We start from the raw sequence: 17,004 nt of genomic DNA on the forward strand, positions 1-17,004 counted from the left end.
GCTAATATGGAAAAAAATCACAAATAAAATGTTGAATGAGAAAGTGTATACAAAAGAATGTATGTTGTAAGATTCCATTTATATGACTCTCAGAACCTTTCAGACCTGCAGTGTTAAACATTTGGATTATACTTTGATGAAGAGGGAAGGAATATTAGAATGGGGCATTGGATTTCTTGGTACTTACTAATTTTTATGGACAGATGGTTATGGATGTGTTTACGTGGTGATAATTGGAGCTATATGCATATAATTCGTGATTTTATTTGTATTACATATCAATTCAAAATTTTAGCTGGGGCATGGCTCAGTGATGGAGCACCTGCTTATCTAATGCAAGACCCTGAGTTCAAACCCCAGTACTGCCAAAAAAAAAATTAAATTCTAAAGGAATATATAGGGCTATATAGAGTGGTGGTTACTGCAGTTTACATAATTGCAGTTTTCCATTCACATTGCTAGTGTTTTCTTTTTGGCCTTCCTAGAGAGAGGACAAGGTTGGATTTTCATTGATGATTCCCCTGTGTGAACTCCTCTCTTCAGCTACTGGTAGTCTAGCTCTGTTGATGGAACTGGCGGTGGGGAGTTCTGCAGAAAAGGAGTTTTGAGAACTTCAAATTTAGCCTTATAGAGAAACCCTTTGAAGTAAACATGGATGGAAATGATTCCAAGAGTTGTAATAGTGCTGAGGAGCTGATTTTTTTTTTATCACCTTTACTATGAGCTACATAAAATGCTAATTGTTTCAAGTTATTGTTAAACTTAAATCATGTAATAAGTGACCATTAACATGTTAGAAACATGTCATTAATGCTAATGTAATATAAAGAAAAGAGTATGAGCATTAGGATGAGACTCAAGATTCATATCCTGGCTTCTTCGCTGCTTGCTGGGTGTATATAACTTTGGGGAATTGACTCTTTAATTTTTTGTGCCCCAATTGCTTCCTGTTGAAAAGGGCTCTATGCTTGACTAGATCACTATGCACATGGACTACCTGCACTGTGTTTGTTTAGTACATTGTATGTCTCAGTCTGTTAGGCTTCTTTCCCATCCATTTTGCCAGTTACTAAATAATTAGTAAAGGCAGAATTTTTCTAATTGCTGCAAGACTGACATATTCACTGTATTCATTCTGATGGTCTGCTTAAGGCAGAATTCTTTGAAGGAAAATAGTTTGTAAATTGGTTTTTTTTTTGTTGTTTGTTTGCTTTTTTTTTTAGTGTAAGGATCCAACCCTGTTCTCTCTTTTCACAGATTTTTAGTATTAAAATATTTAGTCATTGAAAATACAAGAGTTTATAAGAAAAATCCATAACCATACCACACATATAGATGTTTTTAGGATTTTGATGTATTTTCTTCCTTTACTTGTATTTACAGTTTAAACTATAGTTTGAGATAAAGCCATACATGTGGTTTTTGTTATTTTTCTTTTTCATCCCCCATTTTTCTTTTTGGTATATATACTATGTCTTCCCAGTTACTAAGTTTTCCTTGTATATCTTAGATAGCTATATAGCATTAAACATCTTAGGGCATAGTATAGTCCAAGGATTGTTGGACAGGGAGTTTCAGTTTTTTTAATATAAGCAATCTGTTTATCAATTAGTAATTTTCTTCCATTAGGAAAATATAATTACTGTAGCATAAAGAAAAAGGTACTTTAATTTTTTTGAGATACATATTTTAAAACTGTTGTTTGGCAAGGATACCAATTTATACTTCTACCAAGAATATATAAGTTAATCCATCTTACAAAATTCTCACTAGCAATGACTATTATTGATTTAAAAATATTCACTTTCTTTTTCCTTTATAGCATTTGTTCAGTGCTCAGCACCGAAACGCGACCCGACAGAGTAGAAATCGTGTATGTTCCAGTGGTTTGATGGAACGTTTCTTGCAGGATGTACTGCGACACCACCCGTACAATTACCAAGACACCAGGTAAGATAGCTCAGAGGAATTATACTACATAATTCTTAATTACTATTTGTGCTTGTATTAATGTTTTCAAAGACTTTCTAAGTGTGACTTTGAGTTAAGAAATATAAAGTAGGGGCTAGAGGCAGGGTTATTTGGTAAAGTGCTAGCCAATGAGTGAAAGTGTCATGTACCAAGTTTGAGTTCTGGTCTCAGATATATATATATATATATATATATATATATATATATATATATATATAGAGAGAGAGAGAGAGAGAGAGAGAGAGAGAGAGAGAGAGAGAGAGAGAAAGAAAGAGAAAGAGAGAGAGAAAAGAGCTGGGTGCTGATGGCTTATGCCTGTAATCCTAGCTACTCTGGAGGCTGAGATCTGAGGATTGTCGTTTGAAGCCAGCTGGAGCAGAAAAAGTCTGAGAATTTTTTTTCCCAATTAACCACCAGAAAATTCAGAAATAGAGCTGTGATTCAAGTGATAAGAGTGCTGGCCTTGAGCAAAACAGCTCAAGGATCAGGTCTTTGAGTTCTAAGCCCTAGGAGACACACACACACACACACACACACACACACACACACACGATAGAAATTTATTACTAGGCAAGTGCTCTCTCACTGAGCTGCACTTCCCTCCCTGAAGTGAACTATTACCTACTAATTTCATTTAATTTTTCTAGCTTAAATAAGACATTTCATTACAGGATAAGAACATATATACATACAGTGGTAGAATGGTAATCTAATATGTACACTTGCTTGGTTTCTATCCTCCAAATCATAAGTTTTATTAGAAGATATAAGTGCTATGCTTATTTCCAAATAAAAGTTATAGGCCACTGATGCTGGAGACTTACATCTATAATCCTAGCTACTAAAGAGGCCGAGGTCTATGGATCACAGTTCAAGAGCGAGCCTGGATGAAGAAAGTCCTTGAGACTCTTATCTGCAATTGTTTGTCAAAAGGCTGGAAGTGCAACTCTGGCTCAAGTGGTAGAATGCTGAGCTTGTGCAGGAAAGCTCAAGGATAGCACCCAGACCCAGGCCTAGCACACAGAGACAAAAAGAAGTAGACCATTAACTAGTCATGTATCTTTAGGACACACCTTAAATGTGTCACAGAACTAAGTAGGGGTTGGGGGTGGAAAGGTGGGAGGGAAACTATATCTAGATGATACATAACATGAAATCTAGGTGATAGTAGCAGAATAAGAGCAGTCAAAAGGACTGGAGTGTGGACTAGTGGTAGAGGGCTTGCCTAGAATGCACGAAACCCTGGGTTCCATTCCTCAGTACTACATACAAAGAAAAAGCCAGAGATGGTGCTGTGGCTCAAGTGGTAGAACACTAGCCTTGAGAAAGCCAAGGACAGTGTCCAGGCCCTCACTTCAAGCCCCAGGACTTCAAAAAACAACAAAAAAAGTAAAAAGCTAAATCAATTCCTATGAATGGAATTGCTTGCTTATGAACTCTGAGTAGAAAAGGTGCCAAACAGAAACAGATGTCTATCATATGTGAATGTCAGGACAGATTTTTAAAGAATCAATTTGTTTTGATAAGAATACTTTGGTTCCTGCATGCAGTGGCTCACGCCTGTAATCCTAGCACTTAGGAGGCTGAGATCTGAAGGTTGTTGTTCAAAGCCTACCCAAAGAATACTTTGGTTACATTTAAGGGTTAGTATCCTATGGTAAAGAAAAACGCTATTAGAAAATCAGATTTCATAGTACAATGAGTTTGCAGCCTCAGCCAGTGCAAGATAAAGCAAAATATTACTGTTCTCTTTTTTTGTCAATAATTTGTATCATTGAAGAACAGATTTTTAAAAATTTGGGTTTTAATCTGTTGCTTTTTATTTGGTGACCCAAATTTATAAATCCTTGATAGAGGATCAGACCTTTTAGTAGGTTTTAGCAATTTCTGAGGACACCAGTAGTGTTTGTAGACTGTCATTTCATGTCATTCTTGCCAATACTAAGATTCCCCTCTTTCAGCATGATAGACCAAAAAGTCTGCATCTCTCCTCATTACCCTTTCTTTGGGAAAGAAGAGGTTCTTCTGTATATTTATAGTTCATATTTTATCCTTTTCCATTGATGTATTTGTATATTTTAAATCTGTGAGCAATATTTAAGTATGTTTAGTAGGGGCTAGAGACATGACTTAAGCAATGGAGTGATAGAGTGCCTGCCAAGTGTAAACCTCTGAGTTTAAACCCTATCCTCCTTCCCTGCCAAAAGTCTTCATACAAGTTTTCTCCCTCCCTCTCCCCCTCTCTCCCCCTCTCTCCCCCTCTCTCCCCCTCTCTCCCCCTCTCTCCCCCTCTCTCCCCCTCTCTCCCCCTCTCTCCCCCTCTCTCCCCCTCTCTTCCCCTCTCTCTCCCTCTCTCTCCCTCTCTCTCCCTCTCTCCCCCTCTCTCTCCCTCTCTCCCCCTCTCTCCCCCTCTCTCTCCCTCTCTCCCCCTCTCTCCCCCTCTCTCCCCCTCTCTCTCCCTCTCTCCCCCTCTCTCCCCCTCTCTCCCCCTCTCTCTCCCTCTCTCCCCCTCTCTCCCCCTCTCTCCCTTCCCCGCCTCTCTCCCCCTCCCTCCCTCTCTCCCTTCCCCCCTCTCTCTACTCCTCCCTCCTTCCCTTTCTCCCTTCCTCTCTCCCTTCCTTCCCCTCCCTCCCTCCCTCCCTCTCTCCCCCCTCCCTCCCTTCCCTTCCCTTCCCTTCCCTCCCTCCCTCCTTCCTTCCTCCCCCCTTCTCTCTCCCTCTCCCTCTCCCTTCCCCCCTCCCTCCCTCCCTTCTTTTCTTTCTTTCTTTTCTTTACTTTTCTTTCTTTCGTGTATTATCTTTTTTGTGTTCCTGTCCTAGGATTTGAACATTTTTGTTCAAGGCTAGCACTCTACCTCTTGAGCCCAATTTCCATTTCTGGGTTTTTGGTGTTTTCCTGCCTAGACTGCCTTTGAATAGCAGTTCAAGATTTCTGCCTCCTTAGTGGCTGGGATTAAAGATGTGAGCCATCAGCTCCTAGCTATGGAATAGTTTTCTTTTTTCTTTTTCTTTTTTTGTGGGTCATGGGGGTTGAACTCTGGGCTTGGGGGCTGTCCCTGAGCTCTGAAGCTCAAGGCTACGGTCCTACTCCTTGAGCCATAGCCCCACTTCCCATTTTCTAGTGATTAATTGGAGATAGGTGTCTCACGTTCTTTAGTGCCAGGGCTGGCTTTGAACCTTGATCCTCACATCTCAGCCTCCTGAGTAGCTGGGATTACAGGCGTGAGCCATGCACTCAGCTATGGAATAGTTTTGATTACCATTTTCTTTATGTATCTTTTTTCATGTATCTATTAGATATTTGTATTTTTTTCTGAGAATTATTAGGTTCACTTGCTCAATTATTAAGTGAGAATTGTTTGTGCTTTTGCTGTCTAATTATTCTGAGCTCTTTGTATATTCTTTTATCTCTATAATTTTATATAGTCCCATTTGTCAATTCTTATTCCCATTGAATGGCATTCTGGAAATCATTCAGAAAAAAATGTATCTGTGCCTATAACTTCCAGAGTTTTTCTTGTAGTATGTTTTCTTGTAGAGTTTCAGATTTCATTTTGAGCTTTTGTTCTTTTTTTTTTTTTTTCCTTTTTTGCCAGTCCTGGGGGCTGTCCTTAGGCTTTCTCAAGGCTAGAGCTCTACAGCCATTTCTGGCTTTTTCTATATATGTGGTACTGAGGAACTGAACCCCGGGAAGGCAAGCAATCACTCTACCACTAGGGTAAACTCCCAGCCTCTTACTTTGAGCTTTTTAAAAAATTGAGTGGAGTTGATTTTTGCATAGACTGAAAGAATTTCAGTCTGCATGGTGCTTACCCAGTTTCTTTTTCTTTTCTGCACCATTTTTCCATTATATATTTTGGCTCCTTTGTGAAAAATTAGTTGGCTGTAGTCATATAGTTTTATTCCTGGGTCTTCTGTTCTGTCTCGTTGGTCTTTCAGATCTATTTTTGTGGCAGTACTAAGCTATTTGTATTACTATGACTCTGTACAATAAAAATTAAAGTCTGGGATGGTGATACCTCGAGTTGTACTCTTTATTTAGAATTGCTTTTGCTATTCAGGGTCTTTTATGCTTTTATATGAAATAATGATTTATTTCTATGAAGTGAAACATTGAAATTTTAATGGGGGATTGAATTGAATATGTAAACTGCTTTTAACAGTATGGCTATTTTCACAATACTAATTCTGCAAATATATGGACATGAGCAGTCATTCTATTTTCTGGTTTCTTAGATTTCTTTCTTTCTTTCTCTCTCTCTCTCTCTCTCTCTCTCTCTCTCTCTCTCTCTCTCTCTCTCTAAAAATTGTTTGTATATGTGTTAGGGCTTGGACTCAGAGCTTAGGTGTGGCACCTTAGTGTTTCCCCTCAAGGCTGGTGCTCTACCATTTCTTTTTTTGGGGTGGGGCGGTGGAAGAGATCATAGGGCTTGAACTGCCTGAGCACTTTCCCGGAGCCCTTCAGCTCAAGGCCCTGCCCTTGAGCCACAGCCCCACTTCCCATTTTCTAGTGATTAATTAGAGATAGGAGTCTCTAGGCTGGCTGGTCTTGTATTGTGGGGCTGGCTTTGAATCTTGATCCTCAGATCTCAGCCTCCTGGGTAGCTAGGATTATAGGTGTGAGTCACCTATCAATTTGCTTCTGAGCACTCAGTTAATTGGATTTTCTTGATCAGGGTGGTTTCAAACTATGATTCTCAGATCACAGCCTCCTGAGGACCTAGGATTGTAAGATATGAGCTACTAGCATCATCTGGCTTTTCAGTTTTTCTTTTAAGGTTTTATAGTTTCCATTGTAGAGGTCTTTTACTTCATTGGTTAATACCTAGATACTTTATTGGTTTAGAGACTATAGTGAATGGAATTGTTTTCCTGTTTCTTAGCCTGTACTTCCTTGGTATATTGAAAAACTAGTGATATTTTTTTTTTGGCAGTACAGGGCTTGAACTCAGGGCCTGGGCATTGTCCTTGGACTTTCTCAAGGCTAGCACTCTACCACTTGAGCCACAGCACCACTTCTGGCCTTTTCTGTGCAAGTGGTACCAAGGAATGGAACCCAGGGCTTTGTGCATGTTTGGCTAGCACTCTACCTCTAGGCCCATGCTCCTGGCCCAAACTTGTGATTTTTGATTGTTGATTTTTAGTACAGGACCATAATGTTACCAAGTAGGAATATTTTGATTTCTTACTCTATTTGCCTACCTTTTGTTTTCTTCTTCTGCCTTATTGTTCAGGCAAGGAATTCAAGTACTATATTGAATAAGAATGGGGAGAGTAGAAATCCTTATTTTGTTCTTGATTTTAGGGCAAGGATTTTAGTTTTTCCCTATTTTAATAGGATGTTTGCTGAACAAACTTTGTTGTCAAAGTAGGTTTTGTGGTTTTTTTTTTCTTTTTTCCAGTCCTGAAGCTTGAACTCAGGGCATGGGCAACTGTCCCTGAGCTACCACTTGAGCCACAATGCCATTTCTACCTTTTTGTGTATGCAATAACTGTGGAATTGAACCCAGGGCTTTATGCATGCTAGGCAAGCACTCTACCGCTAGGCAAAACTCCCAGACCCATTCATTCAATTTTTTAAAAGTTCATACTAGGGCCAAGGCTCCTGTGGCTCATGCCTATAATCCTAGCTACTCAAAAGGCTGAGATGTGAGGGTCATGGTTCAAAGGCAGCCTGAGCAGGAAAAGGCTGTGAGACTCTTAGATCCAATTAAACCACCAGAGAACTGGAAGTGACACTGTGGCTCAAGTGATAGAACACTAGCTTTGAGCTGAACTGCTCAGGGACTGTGCCCATGCCCAGAGTTCAAGCCCCACAACTGACCAAAAAGAAAAGTTCATATTTAAGAGTTTTAAAATTTATAGCTTTTATGATTTTAAAAGAACCTTTTTTGCCCTCCTTTTTTATACATTGCATTTTTGTATTCCTGTATATCAGTTTTGCCTTGTTTTTGCTTCTTATTTTTATTTCTTCTTATTATTTATTTTAATTACCTGTGGGGTTTTTTTTTTTTTTTTTTGGCAGTACTAGGGTTTGAACTAGGCAGATGCTACTGTCATTCGAGTCACATTCCAGCTCTTATACCTTTTAGCTGGGGCACTTTTTGGTGGTTACTTTTACATCTTTGATTGTATAACCAGTGAGTTTTCCATAACTTTTTCTTTTTTTCTTTGCCAGTCCTGAGGTTTCAGTTCTGAACCTTGTACTTGTTAGACAAGTACTCTATCACTTGAGCTACCCAAGCTCTTATTTATTTTTTATTTTTTTGTCAGTTCTGGAGCTGAACTCAGAGCCTGGGCACTGCTATTGGTCTTTCTCAAAGCTAGAACTCTACCACTTGAGCCATAGCACCGTTTCCGGCTTCTGTTATATAGTACCAAGGAAATGAACCCAGGGCTTCATGCATGCTGGGCCACATTCCCACCCTACACAGCTCTTTTTTTAAAAAATACATTGTAACACTTTTTTTTATTGTACTTTATTGTTGGAATAATGTATAGAGGGGTTACAGTTACATTCCTCAGGTAATGGGTACATTACTTCTCCAACATTGATACACCTGCTCATGTTTTTGTCCCCCTTTCCCTCACCCCACACCTTTTCTATCCCCCTTTCCCCCCTTCCCTTCCCTACTTCAAATGAACAAATAAGCATATATACAATATACCAGGTAACAAAGTCACATGAGATTAAGTGGAAAAAAAAGAGAAAAGAAATAACTTTACATAGTACATTTAAAAGTAAGAATAACAAAGGTAAACCTCTTGTTTCCATAACCTAGAATTATTTCATTTAGTTTTATCCTTTATGACCATATGTACACAGCTTTTGAAGTATTGTGATCCTCTGTTAAGAGAATTCTAGATGTGTACTAAAAATTATTACAGATGAAGGAAGCCCTGGAGACTATGCTAATTTGGGTCTGGCTTACTTCACTTAATATGATTTTTTTCCAAGTCTTTCCATTTCCCCAATGGGGCAATATTATTCTTTCTCATGGTAGCATAGAACTCCATTGCCTACATAGCTCTTATTCAGTGGTTTTTCAGATAGAGTCTTATGTTTTTGTCCAGAGTCAGCCTTGGACTACATCTTTCTTACCTATGCCTCCTACGTAGTTGATATTACAGAGTATACCACTATTCCTGCTTGTTTGTTGAGAAAAGGAGTCTTGCTAACTTTCTGCTTGTGCTATCCTTGAACTGCAATCTTTCAGATGTCTGCTTCCTAAATAGTTTGTACTACAGGTATGTAGCTTCATACCTGGCCTAATTCTTCTTTTTTAATGGAAGCATTTAAAAGTATGAAAGTTTTGTCTATACCTAGTGGATTTCTTTTCTTTCTTTTTTTTTTTTTTTTTTTTGCCTGTCCTGGAGCATAGGTACTGTCTGTGGACACTTTTTGCTCAAGGCTAGCCCTCTGCCACTTGAGCCACAGCACTACTACTGACTTTTTCTGTCCCAAGGAATCGAACCCAGGGTTTCTTACATGCTATTAGAGCACTTTACCACTAGGCTATGCTCCTGACACCATCTCATAGATTTTGATATACCCATGCCCTATTTACATACAGTGTATCTTTAAAAGCCCTTTTAAAGCCAGGTCTAGGTGGCTCATGCCTATCATTCTTGCTACTCACGAGGCTGTGATTTGAGGATTGTAGTTCCAAGCCAGCCTGAGTGAGAAAACCCAAGAGACTTATTTCCAATTAATCATCAAAAAATAATAACAAAAAAGCTGGAAGTGGAGCAGTGGCTCACTGAGAACTAGCCCCAGAACTTTCTGAGAACTAGCCTCTGGAGTAAAACAAGAATTTTTTTCCTTCTTTTAATGGCAACATTTTTATTTATTTATTTATTTTTGGCCAGTCCTGGGGCTTGCACACAGTGCCTGAACATTGTCCTTGGGCTTTCCTCAAGGCTAGCGCTCCACCTCTTGAGCCACAGCACCACTTCCAGCTTTTTCTATGTATGTGGTACCGAGGAATCGAATCTGGGTCTTCGCACATGCTTCACAAGCACTCTACCAGTAGGCCAAACTCCTGGCCCAGCTTTAATGGTTATATTTTTGAAAGTTTTTCTTGTAGTTGTAAAGTTAGGTTACAAATTATTAGAGATTTGCAATAGAGCAAAACCTTGATACAAAAGGCCATATAGTAGGACGCTAAATGAAAGGATCTCTAGGATATAGAAACATAATATAATGAATGATTATTGTTCTTAAGGTACTACGTTCTCTCTCATCTCTTGCTGTCCCTTGGTTATCTCATATTGTTACAGTGATCTCACTTTGTTACCTGATATATCGGATATATTTGTATTTGGTTATTTGAAATTGGATAGGGAAGGGGGGAAAACAAGATGAGGAGTGGGGGGAGGGGGGAGGGAAATGGGGACCAAGGCATGTGAAAGGGTATCAATGTATGGGAATTAATGCACCATCTGTCTGGCAAATATCATGTAACCCTTCTATTAATTACAATAAAAATATATGAAAGAAAGAGAAAAAAAGAAATATGCTCAAATATACTTATTATCTTATTTATATAACTTAACACCTCTGTACAGCACTTTTACAATAAAATAAAATTAAACATCAAAAAATAGGAATTATGAGTTATTTTCAATATTAAACACAAACACAAAAGCAAAAGCAAGTGACAGTTTTTCACTTTAGGGGATTTTATCAACTGGTGTAATTATATAGTTTCACCTTTTCATCTCCCCTTTCTTTTCTTTTCTTTTTTTTCTTCACTTGTTGTTTTGTCTCATTACAAGATTATTTTTGTTTTGGGTATCCTATAATAGTTCCTAGGTCAAATGAAGGTAGTTGGTTCTGAAAAATTTGAAGAATGATTACTACAGTGGAATCTCATTGGTTAGGTTCAAAAATATGAAAACCTGTGATTTTTTTTTTTTGGCTCTTCCATGCCTGTGATTTTTTTGGCTCTTCCATGGTGTTTTATGTTAAGGTTAACTTAATTCTAGTATATATAGTAGCTTTCTGTGGAAATGGGAATAACAATAGTACTTTATTTTTTGGTGTTTGTCCTACAAACATCAAAGCACTCAGGGCCTGGACATTGTCCCTGAGCTTTTCTGCTCAAGGCTAGCATGTTACTACTTGAGCCATAACTCCACCTCCAGATATTTTGGTGGTTAGTTAGAGATGGAAGTTTCTTGCCCAGACTGGCTTCTAACCATGATCCTCAGATCTCAGCCCCCTGAGTAGTTAGCATTACAGGTGTGATAAACTAGCTCCTGGCCATTAATAATTGTTTTGGGTGATATTTCGGTTTGCTTTCCAGCTCAAACTTTTGTAAGAGCAGTATTCTACCACTTTTATCCATGTCCCAGTCCTTTTTGCTTTTAGTGTTGGTTTTTTGTTTGTTTGTTTAGTTTCTCCTGGGTTTGTTGGGGCTAGTCTTGGACTGTATTCCTCCTATTTTTGCCTTCCAAGTAGCTGGAATTATATATGTGTTCCATCATTGGGTTATTTTTGAGACAGGGTCTCTCTTAGACTTTTTATAAAAACATCTTTACATATACAGAGAAATTGAGATGTTGTGTAGGGAATTCATTTAGTATTTTATCACTGTTTTTTCTAATGTTAACATCTCATCCTTAATTACAATGAATAAACTCGTGTTAGTGCATTAAATTCTCTGTAGTTTATTAAGATTTCCTTAGTTTTAATTTAAGGTTTTATATGCCTGGTCAAGTGGTTAATATCTTCTTGGTTCTGCTTAAGATAGTTTTTATATCTCTAGGAATTTACCCATTTCTGTCTACTACATTTTCTATCTTAGTAAGGCTTTGAAAGTAGGCCTTCATGATCTTTTGGATTTCTTGAATGTTTGTTGTAATGTTTCCTTTGGCATCTCTAATTTTGTTGATTTGAATCTTCTTCATCACTTTAGCTAGTGATCTGCCAATTGTATTCACGTGTTTTTTTTTTTTCCCCTCAAAGAACCAGCCTTCTGTTCTTTTTGTTGTTGTTTTCTTTTTTTATTTTATTTTTTATTATTGAGGTAATGTATAGAGGGGTTACAGTTACATTTGCCAGATAGTACTTGCATTACTTCTCACACCCAGCCATCTGTTTGATTTTATGTATAGTTGTTTTAGTCTAGTTTATTGCTTTCTGCTCTCGTCTTTTCTATCTCTATCTGGTAGCTTTAGGTTTGGTTTGTTCCTGTTTTCCTAGCAGCTTTAGTTGCATCATGAGGTTATTTACTTGAGCTGTTTCTGTTTTCTTTATGTGTGTGCTTAGAGCTATGAACTTACCTATCACCACTGTTTTTGCTGTATCCCAGAGGTTCTGGTATGATGTATTTTCGTTTTCATTAAATGATGAGAACTTTCTGATTTCTTCTTTTATTTCTTCAATGACCCACAGCCACTTGTGTTTGAGAGTTTCCTATAGTATCTTTTGTACTTGAGACCTAGTTTAATCACCTTGTGATGAAATTGGATGCAAGGATTTATCTTTATCCTTTTGTATTTGCTCAGGCTCGTTGAGTGTCATAGGGTATGATCAGTTTTGGAGAATGTTATGTGGACTATTGGAAAGGAGGTGAATTTTATAGTCATTGAGTGAAATGCTTTGCAGGTGTCTGCTAAGTCCATTTAGGTTATGGTGTCATTTAATTCAGAGACTTCTTTGTGGATCTTCTAAGTTTTAGGATCTTATCTGGATACTACCCTACATTAACTTGTCATCTTTTCTTAGGTTATTCTTTGCTGGTACACTCAAATCTTTTAAAGTTTTAGATATAATACTTAGCAACTTAATTGTAATTATTTTCTGTACTACCTTCTGCTGCTACTTGATTACTTCTTGAGAATATTATCATCCTTCGATCCTACCATAGGACCTATTGCATAGTAGAAAGTTCTTAGTAGATAGTTTCTATATGGCTGAATTTTTTCCTCTCTTAATGAATTGAGAGCACAGAACTCAGTGTGATGACTCATACTTGTAATTCCAGCAACTCAAGAAGTAGAGGTTAGGAGTATCATGGTTTGAGGCCAGGTAGAGAAAAGATGAGAACCCATTTCAACTTATACAGTAAGATAGGCATGATGGTTTATGTCTGTAACCCCAGTATACTGGAGGCATAATAGAAGGAGTCTAGATCAGTATAGGCAAAAAACATGAGACCTTATGTGAAAAAAAGCAAAAAGAACTGAAGATGCAACTCATGTTGGGGTTTAAATCCAAGCCTTTTCTATAAAGTTTCTCTTCCCCTAATATACAATGAGATTTGTTGGTCAGCTGTTTACAAGATATAGTGAAGAATGTTTTCTTGAGTGCAATATTATAGATACATTACCTATTTTTAAATAGGAACTTTTGAGTAATTCAAAAAATGATATTTAAGGACCAGGAGTTTAGCCTAGTGGTAGAGTGCTTGCCTAGCATGCACGAAGACCTGGATTCGGTTCCTCAATACCACATACATAGGAAATAAAAAACAAACTGGAAGTGGTGCTGAGGCTCACGAGGTAGAGCTCTAGCCTTGAGAAAGTCCAAGGACAGTGCTCAGGCCCTGAGCTCAAGCCCAGGACTGGCAAAAAAAAAATGACATTTAAAATTTTAAATGGGAAACATACATTGGCATAATTTAGAAAGCACATTTAAAAATGAGTCTTAATGCCTGTAGTTAAAAGTATTTGAAAGGAGGAAGCAAAAGCAATGGCTTGAGCCCAGACAATAAAGGCCAATCTGGGCAACACAGCACATCCCTATTCCCCCTAATCCCCCACACACTCAGGAAAAAAGAGATCACTTTTGTCTTTCTGCTCCAGTCCATTCTGTTCACTAAGTACCTTTAATTATTTAACCAGTAGCAAATTGTTTAATAAAACAAGAGTGAATATTCTTATTCATTACTAAACACAGGAAACCAAGATTTGAATTATTAAGTTGGAGAGAATATAAATTGTAAGTTTTAATTGACATTGTCAAATTATTCTTCATAGAAAATGACAGTTTATATGAAGTTTAATAATTTCACAAATATTTGATGGCTCATACCTTTATAATCATAACCACTTAAGAGGCTGAGACCTAAGAATCACAGTTCCATGGTAGCCCAGGCAGAAAGATACAAAACTCTTAACTCCAGGTAACTAGCAAAATGCTGGCTGGTAATATGGCATAAGTGGTGAAATGCCATCTGGGAGTAAAAAAGCTGAGAACTTATTAGGTCTTGGGTTCAATCAGTCCCTGGCACCAAAGAGACAGAGACAGAGAAGGGGGGAGGGAGAGAAAGAGAGGGAGAGAAGGAGAGGGAGGGAGGAAAGAGAGGGGGGAGGGAGGGAGGGAAGGAGAGAAGGAGAGAGGGAGAAAGAGAGAGAGAGAAGAGAAGAGGAGAAAAGAAAGATTAATCTGAGCCAGGCACAATGGCTCACGCCTGTAATCCTAGCTATATGGAGGCTGAGATCTGAGGATCGAAGTTCAAAGCCATCCGAGCCATTAGGTCTGTGAGACTCTTATCTCCAATTAACCACTAGAAAGCCAGAAGTGGTGCTGTGGCTCGAGGAGTAAGAACGGTACCCTTGAGGTGTAAAGCACCCAGGCCCTGAGTCCAAGCCCTGTGACTAACAACAACAACAAAAAATTAATCTGAAGTTGAGTAATCTGTATACCTACTAAGGATATACTAAAGTGATTTTGCCCTTATCAGCCTTGCCAGATTACATTTGTAATGTATCATCATCATGCTTCCTTTGTTTTTTTTTTTTTTTTTTTTTTTTTGGCCAGTCCTAGGACTGAACTCAGGGCCTGAGCAAAACTGTCCTTGGGCTTTCTCAAGGCTAGAGCTCTACCACTTGAGCCACAGCACCACCTCCATCCAGCCTTTTCTATGTATGTGGTACCAAGGAATCGAACCTTGGTCTTGGTACATGCTAGGCAAGCACTCTACTACTAGGCCAAACTCCCAGCCCCATGCTTTCCTTTTTTTAAAAAAATGTTCTTTATGTACAATGGTTAATTTATTCCACAAAATGATCTTATGACTGAAAATAGTCTTGTTTCAGAAATTAATCTGAGGTATACAAAGTTACATAATTTGTGACAAACTTTTGCTGTTACGATATATTGAAAAGTGGTAGATGTTTAATTTTTAATTTATTACATTTAGGAGCATTTGTGTTTATTGCATTTATTAGTTGATGGAACTAGCAGTGTATTCTATACTGAAGTATAGAGGATATGATTTAATGTGATCCCTTTGATTCTTTGCCTTCTAATAGGGATAGGATAGGAAAAAATAAACATTTAAAATAGATTCTAGACCTTTTTTTATGATTCCCCCTTCCCTTCCTTTTTAGACCAGCACAATATGAGGCCCCCCCAAATCCTGGGTCGCCTGATGTGGTGGTTGTGGATGAGTTTCATCCTGAAGAAAGGGATGAGGAGACTGAGAGTGAAGAGATATACTCCGATGAGTCTGACCCTGCTGAAGACCTACAGTGCGGGCCTAGTCAGCCACAGGAATGTGCATACGGCTTTTCGACTCGTCCGTCAGTTATTCAAAAACTGGAGATGGGACAGCAGCAGTCCTTGGCGTTTGATCATAAAATTGAGAGTGGTATGAGAAAAATTAATCCAGTAGAAATTGGTCAACCTACAAATAATGAAAAAAAGTTAATTCGCCCCCCAGTGATTTGTAATGTGTCTGCTAGTTATTTACCTAACAGTTCTTACGAAAGACCACTTTCAGCTAAAACTACTAGGTTAGCACTAGAAGTCTCTTCAGAGTCATTTGGCCAAAATGATGACACACATCAATTTGACCAATACTTTAGAGAGCTCGGTGGGGCTTCTAGCAGCCCCTTGTCTTCAGATACACAGGAGAAACCTAAAGAAACAAATAAGCAAACTGTGTGTATAGATATAGATAAATTGCTTTCTCAGATGAGTGTAAGAGCTAGGGGGGAAACTTCAACACCTGTTTATGAATTCCGTCAACCTACTAACAATGAGAGTTTTACAGAAGCTGAATTTGTAGGTAGCTCAGTGATAAGGCCGAATAAACCTAACATGCCTTTAGATGAAGAAATATCTGAATATGTCATTCCAAAGCATTGGGAGGAGTCCTTTTCCTCACAATGGATGAGTTATTATCAAGAAGAAAGGCAGTTGGCTTTTAACAAGCCAGATGCTTTGGAAGAAGAGAGCTCTGTGAGTTCTGAAGACAACTTGGATCATGTCTTTCTTCAATCAACTTCTGACAAATCCCAAGATGCTGAAAAAGGCTTAGAGCCTTGCAAAGAAGAAAATGATGAAGCAGCAGCAGGAGAAGAAGAAAACGAGGAAGAAGAAGAAGATGAAGAAAAAGAAGAAGAAGAAGTAAAACAAGAAGGAAAAGAGGAAGAAAAAGAAGTAGTAGTAGTAGTAGTTGGCCAAGAAGATGAGAACTCTGAATCTAGAGGTTTTCAAATAAATGATTGTGGTTCCTCTGGTCATTCACTGACCACTCTATCTAATCTGGCTACTAAAGACATAAATGTTTCAAAGGAAATAACTGCTAATTTACAGGATAAGAGTAATAAATCCGGCATTCCTAAAACAGCTTCAGTTGATGATTGCACTAATTCTGTTAAGGTAGTTACCAGTCAGTCTCAAGTGACTGTTAAAGAAGTAAATCCTCAGAATAAAAAGCGTATTAGCTTAGTTGATGAAAGCTATGATTCCAGTGGCTCTGAAATGAATTTTTATTGTAGGGGCAACTCCCTTCAGACAATTAATGAGCACTCCCCAAATTCTGTACAAGTAGTAAATAAGGCACGAGTTCAGTTGGTTGATCCGAGCTATGGATCTACCAGCTCTGATGAAAACAATGATCCCTCACTTGAAGAACCCCCGGTAGTTGTCACAGAAATAAAACGTAAGAAGAAGGTTCGAATTAGTTTAGTTGATGAGAGCTATGGTTCTAGTAATTCTGAAAGTTCTGATAGTGATACTTCTCAGGACCATCTCCAAATGACTGTCAGAGGAAGAAATCTGAAAGCCAGATCTGTC

The 17,004-nt window shown here is 38.3% G+C and overlaps 1 protein-coding gene across 4 annotated transcripts in view; it reads left to right on the forward strand.

Annotated features, from left to right (window-relative positions):
* The window catches only part of Zdbf2 (zinc finger DBF-type containing 2), a 53,585-nt gene that overhangs the window by 24,584 nt on the left and 11,997 nt on the right, over window positions 1-17,004 (forward strand). For all 4 annotated transcript variants that reach the window (XM_090354680.1, XM_090354678.1, XM_090354681.1 and 1 more), the window contains 2 exons: window positions 1,823-1,950; window positions 15,312-15,571. In XM_090354680.1, the coding sequence (XP_090210806.1) occupies window positions 1,823-1,950; window positions 15,312-15,571 (388 nt within the window). The remainder of the gene's footprint in view (window positions 1-1,822; window positions 1,951-15,311; window positions 15,572-17,004) is intronic.

This window comes from Megascapheus bottae, chromosome 21 (genome assembly GCF_031878675.1).
Source record: "Megascapheus bottae isolate mThoBot1 chromosome 21, mThoBot2.hap1, whole genome shotgun sequence".
Taxonomy (NCBI): domain Eukaryota; kingdom Metazoa; phylum Chordata; class Mammalia; order Rodentia; family Geomyidae; genus Megascapheus; species Megascapheus bottae.